The following is a 20,727-nucleotide window of genomic DNA, read 5'->3' on the forward strand; positions in this document are numbered from 1 at the left end:
AAAGTGCAGGATATCATAACTTTAATGGTATAGCACATGATATGAATCTAATGCTAGTATGAATATCAGAATGAACGTGGATAAAACAAGACATAGTTCAAACTGAAACTGGATTAAATCTTAAATCTACAATTTGATTAGCTTTTCTTTTGTATAAACTGTTCCACTTCTTTTCCTGCTTCTCTGGGAAAAGATCAAAACTCTGGCAACTATACAGTTATATTTGACAATACATTTGATCAAGTTGGATAGTAAATTCAAGGATTTTAAAATGTCTTCTGTTCTTAAGAAACAGACACTTAGAGGGGATTCCACAAACTATGCATGACTTCTGTGTACATATATGCATGTCAGTGACACTTTCTATATATATGCAAAAACTGTATGCCATAAACACAATGATCAGTTTTTCATATCAGTAGACTGCAAACTACTGCAAGAAGTTATTGTGAAAATTGGTTTTGTAAAAGAATTCTTTGCTTGACATTATGTCTGATAACATGAGGTTTCTGAATATTACACAGAGTAGTCTGACAAAATCTTAAGCTGGGCATCCTAGCTGTGAATGTTAATAGTTGGAATTTGGAATTTCATTTTCTATTTCTTATGACTGTACAGTATTAAAGTTGTTTACTTACAGTTCTCTTCCATTTCCTGACATCTTAAATCCTCCAAAAGGACACTGAGCTGAAAATGCACTATAACAATTAACCCTGGAATAATAATAATAAAAAAAGACCTTAGAAAGTATGAAACAACCTTTTTCACTTCTGACAAGTCACTGTTGTGCCATCAACTATAATATGTCTGTGATGATATTCGTAAAATGCATATGAGTAATGCATCTGAAAAAAATATGCTACTGTGATGAAAGATCTAATTGATCAAAGGTCTTGAAGCTGAGTGAAAGTCACATCTTTCTTCTGATAGTAACAATGAATCTCCTTCCTAATTAATGAATCAGCTCTCAAGCCAAAGACTAAGCACAGGTAATCCTTCTGCATATATACTTCCAATAGGTAAATTCAGATCACTTAGAAGTCTGTTTAGGAAGTTTTTTTGGTTCTTCTCAGTGTTAAGCCATTCTCTACTGTGGCTGAAAACAAAATACAAGGTAATGAGTAAGGATGGAATGGAAATTTGTACTAGCAAGAGTTTGGGCAGAATATGCATCCTACTCCATAGCTGAGAAGCAATTTTTATTCTGCAACATTGTCAAATCAGATATTCTCTGTTTTCACATCTTAATTTTTTTCCACTGCCAGTCTAATGGTTTATTAGGAAAAGGATGGATGTTAGGAAAAGTCCTTTACTGAGAGGGTGGTTTGGCACTGGAGCAGACTCCTCAGGGCAGTAGCCAAACCTGCTGGAGGTCAAGTGGCATTTGGATAATGCCCTCAGACAAAAAGTTGAATTTTGGGTAGTCCTGTGTAAAGCCCAGAGTTGGACTCTATCACCCTGGTGGGTTCCTTCCCACTCAGCATATTCTATAACTCAATAAAAAAGGTTCTTTTCATTATTAAGGATTCCTAGATGAATCAACAATTGCATAAGAGTGAATAACAAAGATTTTACTTTTGTTTTAACCTTTCATCCTTTTGAAGGAATATTACCTCTTAGGTCAAACTTGATAACTTTTATAAAAGATATGTTTTTAGGTCACAGGGCATCAGCAGGAATTTGTACTGATGGCAAGTCATTTGAGATAAAAAATAGTAAGTACACATGCTTTGAGTTCAAGTGAAATTAATTATTCACTTTCTGATAGGGAAATGTAGGACTCTTTGTCAGTCAGTAGATAGTCTGCTGTTCCTTCAGGTTTCCACTTTTTCTTCTCCCAGCCTTTGCCTTTTTAGTTCCATGTAGGTTGCCTTTTTCTTTTCCATTTCTACATGGCAATTTTTTTGGATGTTTTTTTCTGCCTTATAGTTCCCCTTAGCATCTTTTCCTTCCTCCTTGTAACAGTTCTTAGAATTATAGAATTCCTTAGAGTTGGAAGGGAATCTTTAAAGGCCATTTAGTCCAGCTCTCCTGCAATGAACAGGGACATCCACAGGTTGCCCAGGGCCTGATCAAGTCTCACCCTTATAGTCTCCAGGGACCAGGCATCAGCCACATCTCTAAGCAAGCTGTTTCAGTGCCTCACCACTCTCTCTGTAAAAGACTTTTTCCTTCTATCCAACTTAAATCTATCCTCTTTAAGCTTGAAGCCATTTCCCCTTATTCTATTACCACAGACCCTGCTTCTTCCATCCCCTTCTGATTCTTATACTGTTTTGAATCACATTTTATCAATCTATTCCTTCACAAGAAGATTTTCTGCACAGGTTAATGGTCAAGCAACTTCAAATAATGGATTTATTTGCACATTACAGAAAATGATCCCTGCAAATTGAGAATGTACTGAGTTATCCCCAAATTCTGAATGGAAAAGAAAGCAGCACCTTTACTGTATTTCCTTCTGTTTTCTTTCCCTTTTAGTAAGTATGTTTGATTTTTTCAGACTAAGTTTACAGGGCAATTGTGTGAAGACCAAGAAGTATTTATGTAATATCTTGGTAGATATGGACAAGTAAGGGTTGAAATACAATAGCATACTAGCAAAAGCAGTTTTCACCTGTATTTCTGAAGGAAGATTTAAATGAGTCATGACTTACCACACTGTCCCAGCCTGAAGAGCAGATGCAAATGTCAGTGCTTTATCAATGTCTTTGGTAAAAACTGCTGCTGCTAAGCCATAGGTAGTGTTATTTGCCCTCTTGATAACTTCATCTATAGTTTTGAACTTCATGATTTGTTGAACAGGTCCAAATATCTGTTTTAGGCACATAGAAATATGTGAGGTGGACTAGTGTATCTTGTTATCATAAGCAATTTATACATAATACAAAATGCTTCTTTCTGACAGTCTTGCTCCTAAATTCATTCAGCCAAAGGTATGCATGTTAGAGTTCTAAAATGGATTATAAATTAATGTGGAGGTAAGATTTTTATAGTATGGAGCAAATCAAGTTGGCCTCTTGTAAAAAGAAAAAAAAAAAAATGAAAAAATGAATAAAACAATAAATAAGAAAAAATACATGAAGAAAATAAATAAATAAGATGAAGAGACGCCTAGCATAACAGGTATCTAGCATGGAGTCACAGCATGTTACAGGTCTATACTGGAGACCAGCCAACTGATATTTCTTCAGAAAACTCCAATTTCAAAGTTGAAAAAGATATTCAACATATCTTTCTCCTAAACTTTTAATTAGACTTTCATTTCTGCAGATACCAGCACAATTAAACATACACACCAAGCAAAGCATATATATATATTCTGCTCTCTTTCTGGGGTCTATATGAGAAAATATTCTATTAGATTTCTTCTCACTGCTGTCTCTCCATGTTTGCAGCTGTATATGAACATGACCTATTACTTCATGCTAACACTGTGTAGGGCAGGGGGGCACTACTGCATCTAATTACTTTAGTTCCCATCGTTTATGAGACTTCCACTTGATTTTATTGGAAAATATTTCGTCCTAGTTTCTAATTGGTCATGCAAGGAATTATTTACACTTCTGTGTTCAAGCCTGAGATTCAAAATCCAAGCATTCTTTAAATTGCCTTTGCTCTCTGGGGTTTTGTTACTCAATAGATTCAAAATATTGTGAAAGGGTCAGTTCTTACTGTTCTGCTGAACAGGAAGCAAATAAACCTGTGAGGAAACATCTCTGTGATGACTCCTACCTGTTTTACAGACCAGAAGAAACACTTCAAATTACTTTTTGGGCATCTTTATCCTGTTTTTCTCTTCTTTGCAATTAGCTCTCAGTGCTCTAGTGTTCATTTTAACTTAGCCTTTTTAATTTTGCTAAACACTAGGTATGTACAGCAGAATGCATTAGCAGTCTTGCTGGCAAAAAAAAGTAACTCCTAGATTTCTAACAATTTTGTAGGAGATTTCTAGCACGAAAAAATATAACAGACAGTAATTGCACCAGTTATTAATCCAGACAAATGAAAACAAAACAACACAGAGAGTGAAGAGGTCATAACTTTACTCTGAGACTGTGCACACAGAACAGCTCTGCACTCATAACCCTTTTCCTTCCAGTTTGTCATTGCTGACCTAGCGCTGCCCCCTTAGTTGGTTCAGCACAAGCCCTTCAGTGCTGTGTTGGTACTTCTGCAAAGGAATTTAGGTTAAGCAACCCTGCAGGGGCAAAACTTTGCTGTAATTGTCACCAAGCAAAACGCCCATGGATGCACAACTCATTGCAAAATAGTTGTTTGGTGCCTATTGTGTCAAAACTGCAACTTGAGCTGCTCCTTAGGGAGTGCAGAGCGCACAAGTTGCTTTCAAAGTTTGTTTCTCTGTTGCAGTTACCATAGCTGATATGTGAGAAGTGGGCAGTATGAGGTGATGTAATTAACAGACCCAGCCTTAACGTTTCTTATCTCTTATCAGCTTAAGGTGGTTCCTTTGCTGGCAGGCCAGCCTCATACTCCTCTCACTGACCTCTAATGGGTTGGTGGAAGGGGCATAAGAAACCAAGAAAAGGACTTTAAACACCAGGCTGGAACAACACATTTACTTGGAACATTTTTATATAGTCACTTGACCTTCTGAATGGATATTTTGTACACACATTTAAACAGAAAATCTCCAGTATTGACTGCCAAGAATTTATTTACCTCTTCTTTGGCGATGCGCATATCATCCGTAACATTAGAAAAAACCGTGGGCTGGATGAAGTAACCCTTGTTTCCCCATGGACCTCCTCCACATTCCAGCTTGGCTCCTTCTTTTTTCCCACTCTCAATGAGATCCAGGATTTTTTGAAACTGCTCCTTGTCAATCTAAGCGAAAAGATATACAGGGATGAAAACAGTGTCTAACTCACAACTTAATGTTCCAGCTTTGTTCAACTGCATGTGTTAAAGGAGAACAACTGGAGAGCTCAGCAAACATTCTTGTCAATAACTTCTAAAAACTATTCAGATAAATCAGTAATCAGAAATTTTCACACATGAGAATCAGCTGTACATGGAGGAATAGTGTGTTTGTCTTCAATATAAATGAAAGAAAATCTATAAAATAAACATATCTGATACTTTTTCCAGAACTGTTCTCAGCTTCAAATGGTTCATCCAAATGAGAAATGATGAGCTTGTTTCTGAAGTTATAACAGAGGGTTTGATCTAGTCTAGAAGATTCTTCTGTACTTCACTGGGGCTGGTAGATTGGCCCTGCTGTTTTCCTAAACCATTAAAGAAAGTTAAAAAGCAATGGTACAATATAACTGGAATTCAGTGCTATTTTTAAGTCCTTCCGAGTTGTTATTAGAATAAAGACTCCTAGCTTTTAAGGTTTGAGAAACATAGATTGTGGGGTTTTTTTGTTTGTTTGTTTTTTTACTGGATAAAGCCAATCTCTGTCCTTCTTCCCCGCGTTCACCGAGAAAGACAGTATATGCCAAACACATTGCAGTTTGGCTCCATGGTACAGCAGATTGCAGTGTCTTCAGCTGGAAAGGGAGTTTATGATGGTGGTACAGTAAAGGCTTATATTTCTCTAACCTCTTCCAATTTTTTTTAGCTACAAAAGAAATAAAAGCAAATATTGTAAATAGGACAAGAAAGAGCTCACATTTGCTTTTATCTTCTTCCCTCTTCAAATCTACTAATCAGCACTTTATACGTTAGAGAAATCATTTAAAAGGTAGCATTTATTTCAAGAAAAATCCAACGGTAAGGCCTGTTTGGTAGAGGCATACAATATAACACCCTCTTCTTCTTCTTTTTAATTTAAATTTTTAGAATCATAGAATCCTTAAGAGTTGGAAGGGACCTTTAAGAGTCATATAGTCTAGCTCCCCTGCAGTGAACAGGGACACCCACAGCTAGATCAGGTTGCTCAGAGCCTGGTCCAGCCTGGCCTTGAGTGTCTTCAGGGATGGGGTTTCCACCACCTCTCTGGGCAACCAGAGAAAAAGATTCTTTTTGACATTTTCATGACTCTTCAATCTGTCAGAGTTCAGCCTTTCAATCACAAGTTAATGAAGACACTAAAATTATTATAGAGGGACTCTTGCACAGAAGTTGCCTTTCTGTGTTCATTCTCATCACTCAGTGAAGTAGACATACATCTTATTCATGCAATAAAAAAGGTGGCATTTCACTTAAACAACAAATATTACTATTTCAGTCATAGAACAACACAGCATTTTAAAAGGTCTAGGGGATTCCTGGATGTATATTAGACTAAACAGTTATTCAACTAAAGCTGTGATAAAAGCTTATAATTTTAGGGATATTTATTTCTAAGAATATTTATAAGGAGGTGATTTTTAGTTCCATGTATTCCCCTTGTCATTATACTTTCAAACAATTGCCTTAGTGCACACTGAAGACATAAAGTTTCTGCTATCCTGGTGGCCAAATATCTCTTGTGCATAAACATCATGAAGAGAAAATGTTTAGATGACACAGCTCAATTTTTTTTCAGTCATTCCTTTGTTATTGTTATCATCATAATTTTTCTTAATAATCTGTGAATTAACTTATACATGTTACTTTACATTTCAGTAAGGCTTTTGTATTTTCTTTCATGCCTGATGTGCAAAGCACTATCCAAACCTGTGGCCTGAGGGAGGTGCTCTCCCAGAAAGCCTATGAACTGGTTGAAAAATTTGGCTTTCAATGCAGCTACATGACCCAGAAACACAGTGAATCAGTTTACATTTTGAAAGAGGATTAAGCAAAGAACAGCATGGAATGTAAGACAAACATATATTCAAAACAACTACCACAAAATAAATTAATCTAAACAGCTTTGCTGTATTTTTTCCATTAAAGTGAGACTATAAGAACAACATAGACAAAACAAGAATCTACAAATAGCAGGAGAAACTTTGCTAACCTGTGAAAATCTTAAGATTTCTACTAAAGCTTGCTAAGAGTAAAAAAGGAGACCAAGAAAGGCAAATGTATCCACTAATTCCTTTCTTCAAATATTTAACTGTCTGCTTTTAAGTAAAAGTTTACTTTTCTGTCACATTTAAATCAGTACAATGAATTTCAAACTCAGTAAACTCACAATCATATGAAATTGTATCCCTATTAGCTCTGTTAGCTGTACAACAGCAGACAGACAGATACACATCTGAATTCCTGAAATTTCCTTGTTAGAAACTTCGTGTCTTCTGACGTCTAGATTTATTTAACTTAATATATTAGTTCATTAACTAGACACATTGCCAAATACGAAAATACTGTTTTTTACATTTTTGCATTCTCCAAAGCTGTTAGGGCTTAGAATGCAATTTTCTAATTTACTTAATTTTTCTGATTACATAAAATGACTGTGAAAATCAATGAACAATATAAAATATTATCATATGGGACATCCTTTGTCTTAATCTTTTGCTTTGTCTGTTACAGTTGCTTTGTTCTGTGATGATCAAACTTATTCACTTTCTTGACAGTGCAACTATGTATATCCTATAGTATAAACTAATATGGGTATAAAATGGGATGAAAATGAATTTAGCAGTATTCTAAAGTGACAATAGAATCCACAGAATCCAAAGTACTATGATAATAATGGTTTTTAATCATGCATTTCAGCCTTCATTTAGTGGGGAATCTGTTGGCATAATCTTTTAACACCAATAGGAAAAATATAAAATGTTGATTTTTTATTGTGTGGTATTCTGAAACTGAGATCAGTATTACAAAGACCTAGCACTTCGGAAAAGGGTAGGAAATGCTTTAAGTTACTCATTTACTGAGGCACCAATTGAATATAACGCTAGCACTCTAATATGGGCGATCAACTTGTGCTTTTACAGATGTTGCACTGGAAATTTCTCAAAGCATTGAAGTTCTGTACAATTGTCCCCTTTCCATACCAAATGGATCTGGAAAAGAGAATGAAATCATACTCCTGTCTTACTAGTTCTCTGATGGTAACGCAAACAATCCTCACTCCAGCTTTTCTTCCTGATTCTCCAGTCTAGTCACTAGTCAATAGTTCTCAGTGTTAACACTAACACAAGAGCAGATTTAGTAGTACAATACCAAGTGTGACGTTCTGCCAAAATTAAATGAGAGACATATAGTATTACTCACTTGAGGGCCTTGCTGTACACCAGGTAACAGAGGATCCCCAAGAGTGTACTTCTTTGCTCGTTCAATGCTCCGGCGAACAAACTCATCATAAATAGGCTCTTCCACAAAAATTCTGGATCCTGCTATACAACACTGCCCTTGGTGGTAAAACAGACCAATGTGTGCAAATTCCACAGCTTCATCCACTGCAAAGAAATGCAGAGTTCATAATTCATGAATTTGAGTGTTACCTTATAAATTATTTGTAGACTTTTGTCATGTCATCTCATTTCTCTTTTTACCACTTTTTATTTTCATGGTCACTTAAAACATAAGATTTCATACACTTTTTGAATGCCCAGAGCTACTCTTATACATAGTAGCACAGCATTCTGAAAGAATTCAATAACTGTATGTCAAATATTGATTCAGTACTACCATGAGAAGTCCACTAGGAAGTTAATAAAGCATCTATCTGGTTTTGGTTCTGAATTCTTCTTGTATTAGAATCATAGTTATAATAAGTAAGTGTTGGCAGACTGTCAGATATTTCAGTCCAGCCAAACAGCCAGCAACTGCTAGTGACAATATACTTTAAAAATACAGCATTACCGGAAACAAAAGCACACGAAAACTCTTCTTTAAGAGACAAGTCATTTTTTACAAAATAAAAAGTAATCGGGTTATGTAATGAAAATGTTACTAACAGTCTGCATCTGCAAATATAATGTTAGGACTTTTTCCTCCAAGTTCCAGTGTAACTCTCTTCAGATTGGTCTTCCCTGCTGCTTCTTTGATCAATTTACCAACCTGAAAGTTAGAAAAAGGATGTCATTTTAAAAAGATTAATATGATCCAGCAACATTCAGAAATCATAACCACAGTTCATAATTGTATACCCAGTAGCTGTATAAATAGTTAATTGCAGAAATAAAAATAAGAAGAAAAAATGAAAAAGTAGAATTGGAAGGGAAGAGTCAATATGTAGATGACTTCCAGTTTAGAAACAAATAATAGACCAGTTTTCTAGAACATATTTTCCCTGGAAATGTTAATGTCAGAGGCCAAAGTTATATGGCAGTATTTTTTTTTTTTTTTTTTTTTTTTTTTTTTTTTTTTGGTACCGACACCTTAATGGCTTGCATCTGTAATGTGAAGTAGGTTCTATTTTGTACTTTGCCAGGCTTCCAATAAAATGTATTTCCCCTGTTTCATTTATGGGAAAACCTTTTGATGGATAACTTGTATGAGAGAAGATGTAGATATCCACAGTGCCAAATTTTACTCATAGTAGTTTCTCCCTTATCAGTAACAAGGAGATCTGAAAGATGAAGAGGAAATGGGCATGGCTAGACAGAGACCCTCTGCTGTTTCTTTCAATTGAAGGCATAGGTAAAGGAAATTTTTTAAATATGAAAAAATAGTAGGGAAAATTGATAGGTAAAATGTAGAACTTGCAGCTTTGGCCTATAACTGCTAGTGTGTAGCAGCCATCAGATAACATCCCTGCTGTGACATTCTTCCTGATTTTGGGAACACCATTTCTTCCTGCTAAATTACACTGTCAGAAGTAAATGATAGGAACAAAAGTCTGGAAGCATGTTCTACTGTCCACTTGCCTTTGGAGATATACTGGGCACTGGGAATTGCAGCTGTTACAACTGGGAGTATCTGTGGAATGTTTCTCAAATCTCTTTGCTTTGGGGTCCTTCTTGTTTCCCACAACTTTTGTGGTCAAGGTTCCTGAGCTTTCTCAATGTGTACTGACTGTTGATATGAAGCAGTGATATTTATCTTTGGAATATACATCCAAGAAGTTAAAAGACCATTTGCCAGTACTTGCATGAAGTATGTATACAGATAATGTAAAGTACTCAAGTAAGGATAAAGTTTTATAGTGACGGCAAGGACAAATCTTCAGTCATATCAATAACTGTTCTTGGAGTAAAGGGTAGGGAAAATTATCAGTGACCTTCTTATCAATTGTTGAATTGATACATATTCAAATAAACTTCTAAGACAACCCCAGTGATCATCCATACAAGCACAAAGTGCCATTACCTCACCTAAGTTTATGCAGGACCATGGATGAGATTTCTGAAGTAAATACCTACCATCATGTTGTTATTAAAGACAATACAGCACAGCTTCTTTCAGTTTTTTTGCATTTTTTGAAAATATTTTTTTTTAAGAACTAAAGAAGAACAAAATCTATAAAAATGTTTTGTCTTTAAAGGACAAGCCTTAAAACAACATTAATATACTAGAACCTATTGTATGTCATGCAGTGTCTTTGTTTGAAGGGTTTTTCTGCCATACAAACATTGTTTAAATACGTTTAAAGTTAATAGTAACCAACAAATCATTAAACAGACTTTGTTTAACAAACCAGCAGCCAAAAGAAAGAAAAAAAGTTAAAACAGTTACATAGAAAAAGTTAGACATTAAATCATTACTGGGAATCAGTGGGGCACAGTTCCTGCTTATATTTTCTTGCATTCATTATAATACCTCAGTAGAGCCTGTGAAGGACACTTTGTCTATGTCCATGTGGTGAGAAATTGCTGCTCCAGCGGTGGGTCCAAAGCCTGGCACAATATTCACAACTCCAGGTGGAAATCCTGCCTGAATTGGAAGAGAGAACTCCATAAAAATCAGGGAAGTGATAATGACTAGGAGACTGTCTCCTATAGTCTGACTTCCATTTTCAGTTCTCAAGCCACCTTTTCCTAGTTGTACAGTTGTTTTCAGCGTTAGAGCCCCAAACACATTTATTTCTTGCATGACGTACCCACCCATCCCCACAGCTATTTTTTTGGCTACTGAATTTGCTCCTTCTTAAAAAAACAAAAAAACATAAGAAAACAGTACTTTCGTGGGTTTTTTTGTTTTGTTTTGTTTTCCCCCCAGCACACTGGCAAGAATTATATTTTTCTCCTCCATTCAGACACAAAGAAAATGTTGCTTAATTTTTTATCTTTGGTATGAAAAAGTGGCCAATGATCACATAGTTACATAAGAACTCTCCTGAGAAATTGGAATATCGAAACATATATGTGTTTAATTAGACTCAGGGCAGACCTGAGTTACATTTTATGTAAACTTGCTTTTTCACAGAAATGAACTTTGTCAAAGAATATTAGAAAGGATATATCAGATCTTTTTTTTTTTAAGTTGTCCCCCTGTCCCACCATACGAGCATTTTCTATGAGATACAGTAACGGCAGGATTTAGTTTACTCTTAATATTCATTTAGTTTGTGTGAAATAGCAAACCATAGCCTGTGTGCTTTGCTGAATCATAGCTTTGAAGCAGAATAATAAAATGTGCTAAGTCATTGCCACTAACGTGCTGCAAGGTTACTGAGCTAGCAATTATTGAAGTCCGTGCCAACTCTTCAAACATTTTAGATTACATTTGTTGATCTTATTGGGAAACGAGATAACTAAACTATTTAACTGCTCTTTTTTGGGTGTTTACTGGGCTGAGGACAATAGCCAATGTTACTTTGGAGCCACTGGATAAACTACAATGCTCCCTGTGTTCAGGAGCACAAAGTGTATTCTGCATTTTTTGGTGTGAAGAGAGTTCACAAGTTTGGTATCAGTAAAGCAATGCAGATTTACAACTCTGTTAATTATAAACCCAGGTGGGTGAAAGGTTTATTCAGTTAAAAAATAATAATAATTAGCTGTACAAACAGGTTCTTTTCTGTGATAACTATGCTAATAAAGTCCTTGCCACTCACTGCTAAATACCCTGCTCCTGACTTAATATTTACTTTTGACTTTGAAAGGCACTGTGCAGATATGTTTGCCAAGGAATGGAATGCAGTTTACTAAATTAGTATTGTATTGCTTTTTTTTTTTTTTTTTTAACTGTTTGTGGGTGTGTACGAGGCTGTGTATATGCATGCTTTTGCCCTGGATTTACTTAACTGGTTTACAGTAGGGTAAGTTCCATAGTGCAAGGCTAGACATGTAATGAGAAGTACTTGCAAAAGACAGCCTAGCTTATATTACCTCTGTGGCATTTCAGCTGCAGTGTTCTATTACATTTCTGAGAAGGGCAAAAAGCTATGCTGTTACCAACTTACCTCTTTAATTAAGGATCCCATGTAAAGGGCACTCAGAGGTGTTTGTTCCGCTGGTTTGACAACCACTGTGTTTCCACAACAAAGTGCAGGGGCGATCTTCCAGATAAACATAACCAATGGGAAGTTCCACTAAGATACAGATGAGAATGTGTATATGATTACTAATACATAACCAAAGGGTCTTTGCTTTTTTCTATGATTATAGTGCAAATTGTCAACTGAACGACTGAACCTTTTATTGAACTCTTTTCAGTGTGAAGATATTTTGAGAAAGCAACTAGCACATCATGCTGTACAAAGACCAGTGATTTTGGTATATGTGAGTCCAGGGGACAGGAAACAAGAGTAAACCTCTAACAAAGCCTGACAAAAAGCTGATGGATTCGTGGTAAAGTTGGCAGTTTTGTTATCTTGTTTCTTGAATGATCTGTCATCAATTCAGTTTTCAAAGAGAGACAAAGTAATAAAGCATAATACTGCCCCTACACTCTTTCGTGGTGGTTCCACTGTCATTTCTCATTGTTCGTAGTTCAGCTGCAACGCAGAGCAGCTGACTACTCTGGACCCCACATTTAGCAGTGTGAGGGACAAAAAAAGATGGGGGAAAGAGCTCTGCCCCTTTGAAAATAATTCTAGTGGCTTAGGAAGCGCTGAGCCTGTGAGACTCAGCAAAAAAGACGCAGGAGAAAGTGGAGGAAAAGGCAGTTAACAGTTACCTATCATCTGGGAAATGCTTGGAGAAGTATAAATACATCTGTTCTTTATCTCTCTGGTTATCTCCTTTAATCTTACCCCACCCTCAGAAATAACAGGAGCACAAATAACTCAAAGTAAGGGATTACAAAGCTTTCTGAATCTTCCTTATGGAAGCAGAACTGAGTGAGTGGAAGGGAAATGCTGAGCAGACAAAAGTATTTTGCAGTGTTCACATAATCCTCAAAGGTTGGTTTATGTAAAGACCTTGAACTTGGCTTTAAACTTCAATTCAGAGAAAACAGAGATACACTTAGAAGCCCTTGAACATTTTGTATAGGAAGCTAACATATGTACACACTGCCCATAGTTCTAGGCTGCAATTTTTCATGGAAATTTTTCTAGTTCTTTAGACTATCTTGACTTTGCTTTACATGAAATGTCTTGTGCCTGACCTACAAAATAAACTAGAACAATAGTTCCTCAATATCTGCAAGAAGCTGGATCCAAATGATGTTTTCCAGAGATGCTATCTAAACCAATGTAGTGGTCTAAAGATACAGCAAATCTGCCAGGTCAACAGAAAGCTATCAGGAACAAGAATAGGACTCACATGTCCGAACAAGCCTGGCAGACAACCTGGCTATTTTAGAACCTAGTAAGCTGTCAAGCAGGTCAGAGCAGACTTCCCAAACCTAGCATGTGTGAAAAGAGATGGGTGGTTCAGGAGTGTATAGTGCATGTGATGACTGTCACAGCAATCTATCAAAATTACGTAAACCTCAAGAGTTTGATTTTGTCAGTATTTTGAATGCTCAGACTCAGGTAGGTCTTTGGAAACTTCACTTTGAATAAATAAATAAATAAAATCTGAACAAGAGCTTGAGAACTTCTGGCTCAGTGCTCATCAAACATACTCTTCACATTGTTGCTTGCACTGTCACCAAGGTAACTAAATCATAACTAAAGTTTGCTGTAGTCCAGATGTTATACTAAACAGAATAGATATTCCAGGTCCCAAAGAGCTTATTGCCTATAGGCTATAAATATTACCCTCTCCACCTAGTTTATTTCCAATTCTTTCTGTTCCAACACTACACATCCTGCTTTTCAAACAAATTCAATCTTTTGAGATTTGTGCTACATAATACTGGGAGGAGAGAACCAAGGCTTAACTAGACTGACTCTTCAAAACTCTGCATTAAAGAGTCTGATGAATACTCAAGATAGTCTCTACTTTTGGGAGCAGAAAGTTTCTCACTGGTAATGTATCCACAACCTACAGAAGTTCAAAAGCATGTTCATTTACAACAGGATCACCTGTGCTTTTTTTTTTTTCATAAATGACTCCAACTTACAGGAATAATTTGTCCACACACACCAACAGGCTCATGTCTTGTAAATGTGAAAAAGTTTCCATCTAGAGGAAAAACCAATAAATTAGACATTCAATAAAAGCATTTGTGAGAAACAGTTAAATCAAAAGAAGATAAAGTTGGATACCAGTTACATACAATTTTACCTATAAATGATATTTTCAAAACCTTAACCGTGCAAAAACAACCATGAAGTACATCTGGATTCAATCTCTGCTTTCTTCATAGCTCCAACATTTGACTCTGTCATTATGACTGACTGTTTGCAGTGATAACTCTGCTTCTCGAAGTGGTATGCACAGCATACCAACGAATATTCTTTGTTTCTTTTTTTCTCTTATCACCTTTTTCTTCTTTCGGAAAATACTTTTCTAAAAGCTACTTGCAATCCTAGGTACATAACAGACACTTTCTTTTAATATTAGATCTTATCTTCAATGAAATCCATTAAGTAAAATAAATTCTCTTTGATTCAAATAAGCAGGCATTCCATTAAGTCTGGTATAGGGATCTAGGTCATGCCAAAATTTGGTAGTATTTATCACTACAGTTTTCCTTAATTCCTTCTTTATTACCATTCCTTGTCCTTCTGAGAGAAGTCAGCTAGAAACAGTGTTATTGTAGAGCTGTTTAGTGGGAGAGGAAACAGAAGGAAAATTCAGGAAAACAAAGGAAAGTTTCCTCATTCTTATCTCTTAGTACTCTTCCTAATAAACTATCTGATAACTGAAACAAATATTATTGCTTCTGCTAATCTTAGCTTTAATAAGCAAATACTTGACTTTCATTACTGTACCACTGCATAAACTTGCAGTGTTTTGCTATGCAAAAGTACCCAACGAGGCTTTCTAGATTTATATATAGGCTAAAATTTTCCTAGACATTAAAATGTACTTTGTAGTTGTATATAGAAAAAGGAATGTAACAATAGCAGTGACTACAATGAATGCTTATAATTAGCATTGTGATAGATGTTAAATAAGGCATATTAAAAACAGTGTAAAATATATTCCATTAATAATTTTTTATTGGTACTGCACAGCTTCTAGAAAAAATATAGATTTTCACAGGTTACATTGCTTCAGTTCTGTGCTTCTGTTATCCCAAAGCTACTCACCCATTGGAACAGTTCGACCATGGATTTTATCAGCCCAGCCTGCACAGTAGCGTATTGTTTTAATACAAGCACCTAAATCCATTAGGTAGGCAGTAGAAAAGAGTTTACCACCATCAATAGCTTCCATTGTCTGTAGACAACAACAATTACAGAGTTAATATCAAATATTGATAAGCTTTTCTATATATGTACTTTGTCATTTAACATGTGTTTGTTCAGTTCAGAGGTTTTTAGCATGGACTAATATATAGAAGATTAATTTCCGCCTAGAAGAAAAAACCCAAGTTTTGATCTACAAACAAGGAAACTTAATGATAGTTTATTCTCAGTGATCTATGCAGTTAGCAGGATCATTTTACATTTGAAATGGTGACATGTTCTGAAAAAGAATAACATTTTTCCCATCTGAAATCAGATAAAACATTACAGCTTATACTAAGTATTCTACAAGTGTAGATGGAAAAATCTACGGCTTGGAGTCTGTGGGTTAACTAATGTAAACAATGTGAGTGACCAGCACCTCACAGCCTACAAATACTGACAACCAAGATAGACAGTACTTTCCTGGCAATATCTGTCACATTAACTTAGGAACCTCTGATTTTTAATTACTAAGGGACATGTTCATGCTTAATGGATGCATGACTGGCAACTTATCTTGATCACCTTCTGTTTATTTCCATGAAAAATTCAACAGATATGAAGAGCACAGTAAGACTGTTTGATAGAGCAAATTTTCAGTTATGATACACTGTGTGTCAGCATAGTCACCACCATCAGCTGTGCATTTTCACTAAAAATGAAAAACAGCCAGCATGCCACCAGTAAAGGTGACCCACTTTCACTGTCACCACTGCTGAAATGCACCATGTTCAGCCTCACTGTACTCACATCCACTGTTTGGTCTCCATAAATGTTTAGCAAATGTCAGCAAAACTCAGATGCAATTTTTTGCTGCATGGAGGAATTCATTTTCACACCTTTGCTTCACATGCACTTCCATGTCAGATGCCAGACTGCCCCTAATCCGTCATCTGTTGCATGGCAACAAAATTGCCAGAATATTGGTGGAAGGTTAATCTCTACTGACATGCCACCAACATTCACCTCTGATGTTGTGGGATACAATAAAATAGGAGACATTACTTTTAGAGCAGGCCCTGTTTATGAAAAATTATACTCAAAGCATGGAATACAAGCCCCAGATAAAAACTGAGCCTCCTCACATGCAGAGGAAAGTTTTGAGCCATTAGGAACTCAAAGGAGAACAGTTTAATATGAAAAATAAATACTGATAAGGTGCTATTTTTTTTTTAGTTTCCAGCTAACAATTGTGTGAAAAAAATGATCTTATTTGAAGGTTGGCCAACTGTCCATTCCATGGCTCTCCATGCTAGGAAAATATAAGTTCTAAGCCTTTAAAATAATAGTTATTCAATGTCTATTATTTTTCAGTTGATTAATTTTATAATTTGATGATCCCTCCGGGACACTAACACTAAATATAGCTCATATCAAATCTAGGCAGTATGGTTTGGATTAATGCCATTTTAATAGCCCTAAATTTTATGACATTTTGTTAAAGACCATGTGAAGTCCTTAAATAATGTCAACATGCTGATACTGATAAATTTTTTTTCTCAAGTTTCCTAGTACAAAGACAGAGGGAACCTTCAGCTTTGTGAACAATCTTATTAGGATGCTTAGGATAAAATATTCAAACAATAGTTTCAAGAACTAATTATATCTTAGAAATATTCTTTTCTTTTCTAAGTTTAATATTTAACTGGTCCAGAGTTCCTTAGCTCCTTTAATACTGGCTCTATTTTTAGGATAAGGTGAGTGGAGAAAACCCCTTCATTTTGATAGTCTGGAAAGAACTTCACTCAAGTACCCTTTATATAAAAGGGAAAAGTAGTCATTAATGTGAGAAATACATGGAAAATAAAAACTAAGTCAGCAAAATAAGAGCTTGGGAGGGAGAAAAGGTATGCTTTCATACTACAAAAATGGCTAGTGGGAACAAAAACTAAATGCTTTGGCTTTCCTGTGGAAAAAAGATTATTTCTCTATCCTCTTTGCATGTGTAATGCCTTAGGCTATACAACAAAGAAGTAAATGCCACTTTATCTGGTATTTAACTGACAAGGGGCCGTACCATTCCTACTAAAAAATGTAGCTCTCTTAAAAATTTACTCTCAGCTCCAGTAAATTTAGCAGTATCAAGGACACAAATTCTAGTTACCCAAGTTTTCTCAAGGTTATCATTCCATATCAAGATGTCAGGGTCAGTTTAGAGAAAGTGTGTTGCTGAAGAGAAGTGTAAATTTGAGAGCTGTAATCTTTAGAGTTCAAAGAAATAGCCACAGCTCTTTTGAATTTTTCATGTGTCTTTTAAAAATCTGTTTGGGACACATGCAAGTGTCTTCCTACAAAGGAACAATAATGATGCTAGAATGGCCAGTAGATATTTCTTTGCAGTTTTTTTTTTTTTTTTAATATATATATTTTGGAGGTTTGAATTTTATTAACTTGTTGTGGTTTGTAGCTAACGGTTAAATACTTAAAACTGTGATAAGATCAGTCTGAGTGATGATCCTGAGCACTGGATGTTCCTGATGCTCTTTCGCACTCTTTGACACTGCAGGCACCAAAGCAGTGTTCATCTTCAGGACAATACAAACACTTAATGTGCTTAGTCTTTCATCCCAGACTGTGCTTAAACTTGGAGAGAGCATCTTGATGGTAACATTAAACATGAGGTTTAAAATAAGTGTAGGATATCACATTTACCAAATAATTAGTACACCTCTATTTTAAAAGTTCTTTCTTGCATTAGTACACAGCTAGTAGGTATTTTGTGTCTGCAGATGAGCAGAAACATGGCCAACAAGCAGAAGTTACTAAAGACAGGAAATCATCATCCGCCACCCACGTTCTTTCCAATATCAGATAACTTACTGTTGTCCTTGGTTCTGGTAAAGGTTTTTCACTGATTGATAGTTGCAAACTGGAGTTAGTGATAATAAAATTTATACCCATGAAATTTAAAATTTCTTCAAGTACTAACCTGCCCTACTTGTAAACTTTGAGCCCGGCTTTGATTCAGACAAGTGTTGAGCATGCGGTCTATGTTAAATCCTTAAGAATCAACTACTGAAACTGCATGGATTGTAGGCAGCTTAAGTATTACCTTAAAGCTAATTAAATACTGAAGAACTTTGTGGATTTGGGGTATCAGTAGACCTGAATACAAGCCAGTTTATATGGTCCATTTAGATGACAGAGTAAAAATATTAGTTGGGACAGCCTAACTTCCCAAAGGTTTAGTGTGTTACTTCTGTTTATATCTCCCTTTAAAATTTTGAACATTAGCCTTTTTCCCCTTTTTGTTCACATATTATACTCACAGCTAAAGTCAGTCGATCTCTTTCAACTAAATCAGCTAGTTTGTTCAAGAGCCTTCCTCGTTCTGAAGCATCCATGGTACGCCAGGGTGATCCGAGCTCAAAAGCTTTTCTAGCTGCTTTCACAGCCTTGTCTATATCTGCCTGTAAGAAAAACAGAAAAAAAACTTTTAAAATCTGTCATCCAGGTTAGTTTCTAAACACGCAAGGTGTTTTGCATCCCAGTCTCATCAGAGTTAGTACATTAATTTTAGATATGTTATTGCCTTTTAAACACTTTTATTACTGTTTCAGCAAAGTGAAGTTCGATGAGAAACATGCATTTTCAAAGCTTCTAAATTAAAAGAAAACAACTATACTAAGGAACTCTATTTCTAAACATTCTAAATATTCTCTATTTCTAAACACAAATTATAATGCTAATGCAATTTATTCTTTTTTTTTTTTTTTTTTCCCTGTAGAAAATGATGCCAAAATCTGTAAGTTAAGTTTTTAGATACTCAACACTATCTAAAAATATCCAGGGGTGTGATGAATACCAGGTTAGAAAAATCTGTTCCTTAAAATGTTTTGTAAGATGAACACAAATTTACTACAGAGGAAAATAAGTGCATTTGTTTATGAAAGTTTTAAGGGACATTTTTATTTAATATAATAATAGCAAAGGACTAATTTACCAGGTTTAGAATGCTAAGCTTGAGCCCCCTGTATTCTCAGCAGTGTCTTAGCATTAAGCAAGCTAATTTGTGAAATCATGAATGTTTTTTATAAGATAATAATACATTATCTTTCATTGCTGTGAGAAAATATACCACAAATTTTATGAAACTCTTTTGTGTGCAAATGTGTTCCAGAATGTACATGTAGATAAAATAATAAAAAAGAAATATCTTGAGAAGTAGTTTTCATTACTTGGAATATTACCATAATTCATGTATCTTGTAAAACGTTTTTCAAGAAGACAAACAAAAACAACAAAAATGAAGGCTTCCTGTAATTGTTGCTGTTGTCTTAAGAAATTAAAAAAAAAAAAAAAAAAAAGAAGAATCATATATAACACATTTACCCAATCGTTTTCATGTACTGTTTGAAGGATTATTTTTCCCCCCTTCTCATTGCTAGATTTTCATCTGGGTAGATCACTTTAAGGTTGATTAAGTCAATTAAATAAAGTAAATCAGTACCCATATAAACTGTTCTAAATGTGGACCAGATTTAGAAACTTTAACTGATGTCAAAACCCAATAACTAATTCTCCTTAAAAGGGGAAAAAATAAAACCAAAATTTCATCTGTTTTGGAAATCCTAGCATAGGTCTACTAAACAGGAGACCCACAGAATTTCCTGGAAAGAAATGTGGGAAAATGATAGATGGGAAGGATCTTTACTACCCTATAGTAATGACTGTGTTGGTTGTAATGACCCATCATCTACATGAGGTAGCTGAAATCTACAAGATTAAAAAAGAATAATTTATTTCAGAACTTATAAGAACTGTGATGCACAAATATGTACTGTGGGAATATTTAATTCTTTTTCTTTTTGTCTTAGCTCTTCTTATCATAACAATTCCTCAGCTTTTCAGTACGACTTCGGATGTATACCTTGGCCTATATCAGAAAAGAACATGGGGAAACTATGAGCTGCACTTGTGTAAATTGTGCAAATTAAAATAAACGTAGTGCCATATGTTCTTTCTACTACAGGTGCCAGAATACCTAAAACCAGGAAAAAATAATATATAAATACAATTAAGGTCTGTGAGTGTAAGTGAAAGTAAGAAAGAAAAGAACAATATTCTTCAACTATATGAAATTTCTGTAGATAAATCTATGCCAAGAGAATAGAGACTGATGGCTTCTTACAAAGATCAGTAGTTTTTGTTTGTTTGCTTGCTTGATTTTTGTTTTGTTTTTATAATTTTTATAGATATATGTA

The 20,727-nt window shown here is 35.2% G+C and overlaps 1 protein-coding gene across 3 annotated transcripts in view; it reads right to left on the reverse strand.

Annotated features, from left to right (window-relative positions):
- Window positions 1-20,727, reverse strand: part of ALDH1A1 (aldehyde dehydrogenase 1 family member A1) — a 51,736-nt gene that overhangs the window by 2,180 nt on the left and 28,829 nt on the right. For all 3 annotated transcript variants that reach the window (NM_204577.5, XM_040655342.2, XM_046905194.1), the window contains 10 exons: window positions 18,793-18,933; window positions 15,383-15,512; window positions 14,248-14,309; window positions 12,197-12,325; window positions 10,612-10,725; window positions 8,808-8,910; window positions 8,122-8,306; window positions 4,684-4,848; window positions 2,658-2,815; window positions 639-713 (listed from right to left, as the gene is read on the reverse strand). In NM_204577.5, the coding sequence (NP_989908.2) occupies window positions 639-713; window positions 2,658-2,815; window positions 4,684-4,848; window positions 8,122-8,306; window positions 8,808-8,910; window positions 10,612-10,725; window positions 12,197-12,325; window positions 14,248-14,309; window positions 15,383-15,512; window positions 18,793-18,933 (1,262 nt within the window). The remainder of the gene's footprint in view (window positions 1-638; window positions 714-2,657; window positions 2,816-4,683; window positions 4,849-8,121; window positions 8,307-8,807; window positions 8,911-10,611; window positions 10,726-12,196; window positions 12,326-14,247; window positions 14,310-15,382; window positions 15,513-18,792; window positions 18,934-20,727) is intronic.

This window comes from Gallus gallus, chromosome Z, assembly GCF_016699485.2.
Source record: "Gallus gallus isolate bGalGal1 chromosome Z, bGalGal1.mat.broiler.GRCg7b, whole genome shotgun sequence".
In the NCBI taxonomy this organism is placed as follows: domain Eukaryota; kingdom Metazoa; phylum Chordata; class Aves; order Galliformes; family Phasianidae; genus Gallus; species Gallus gallus.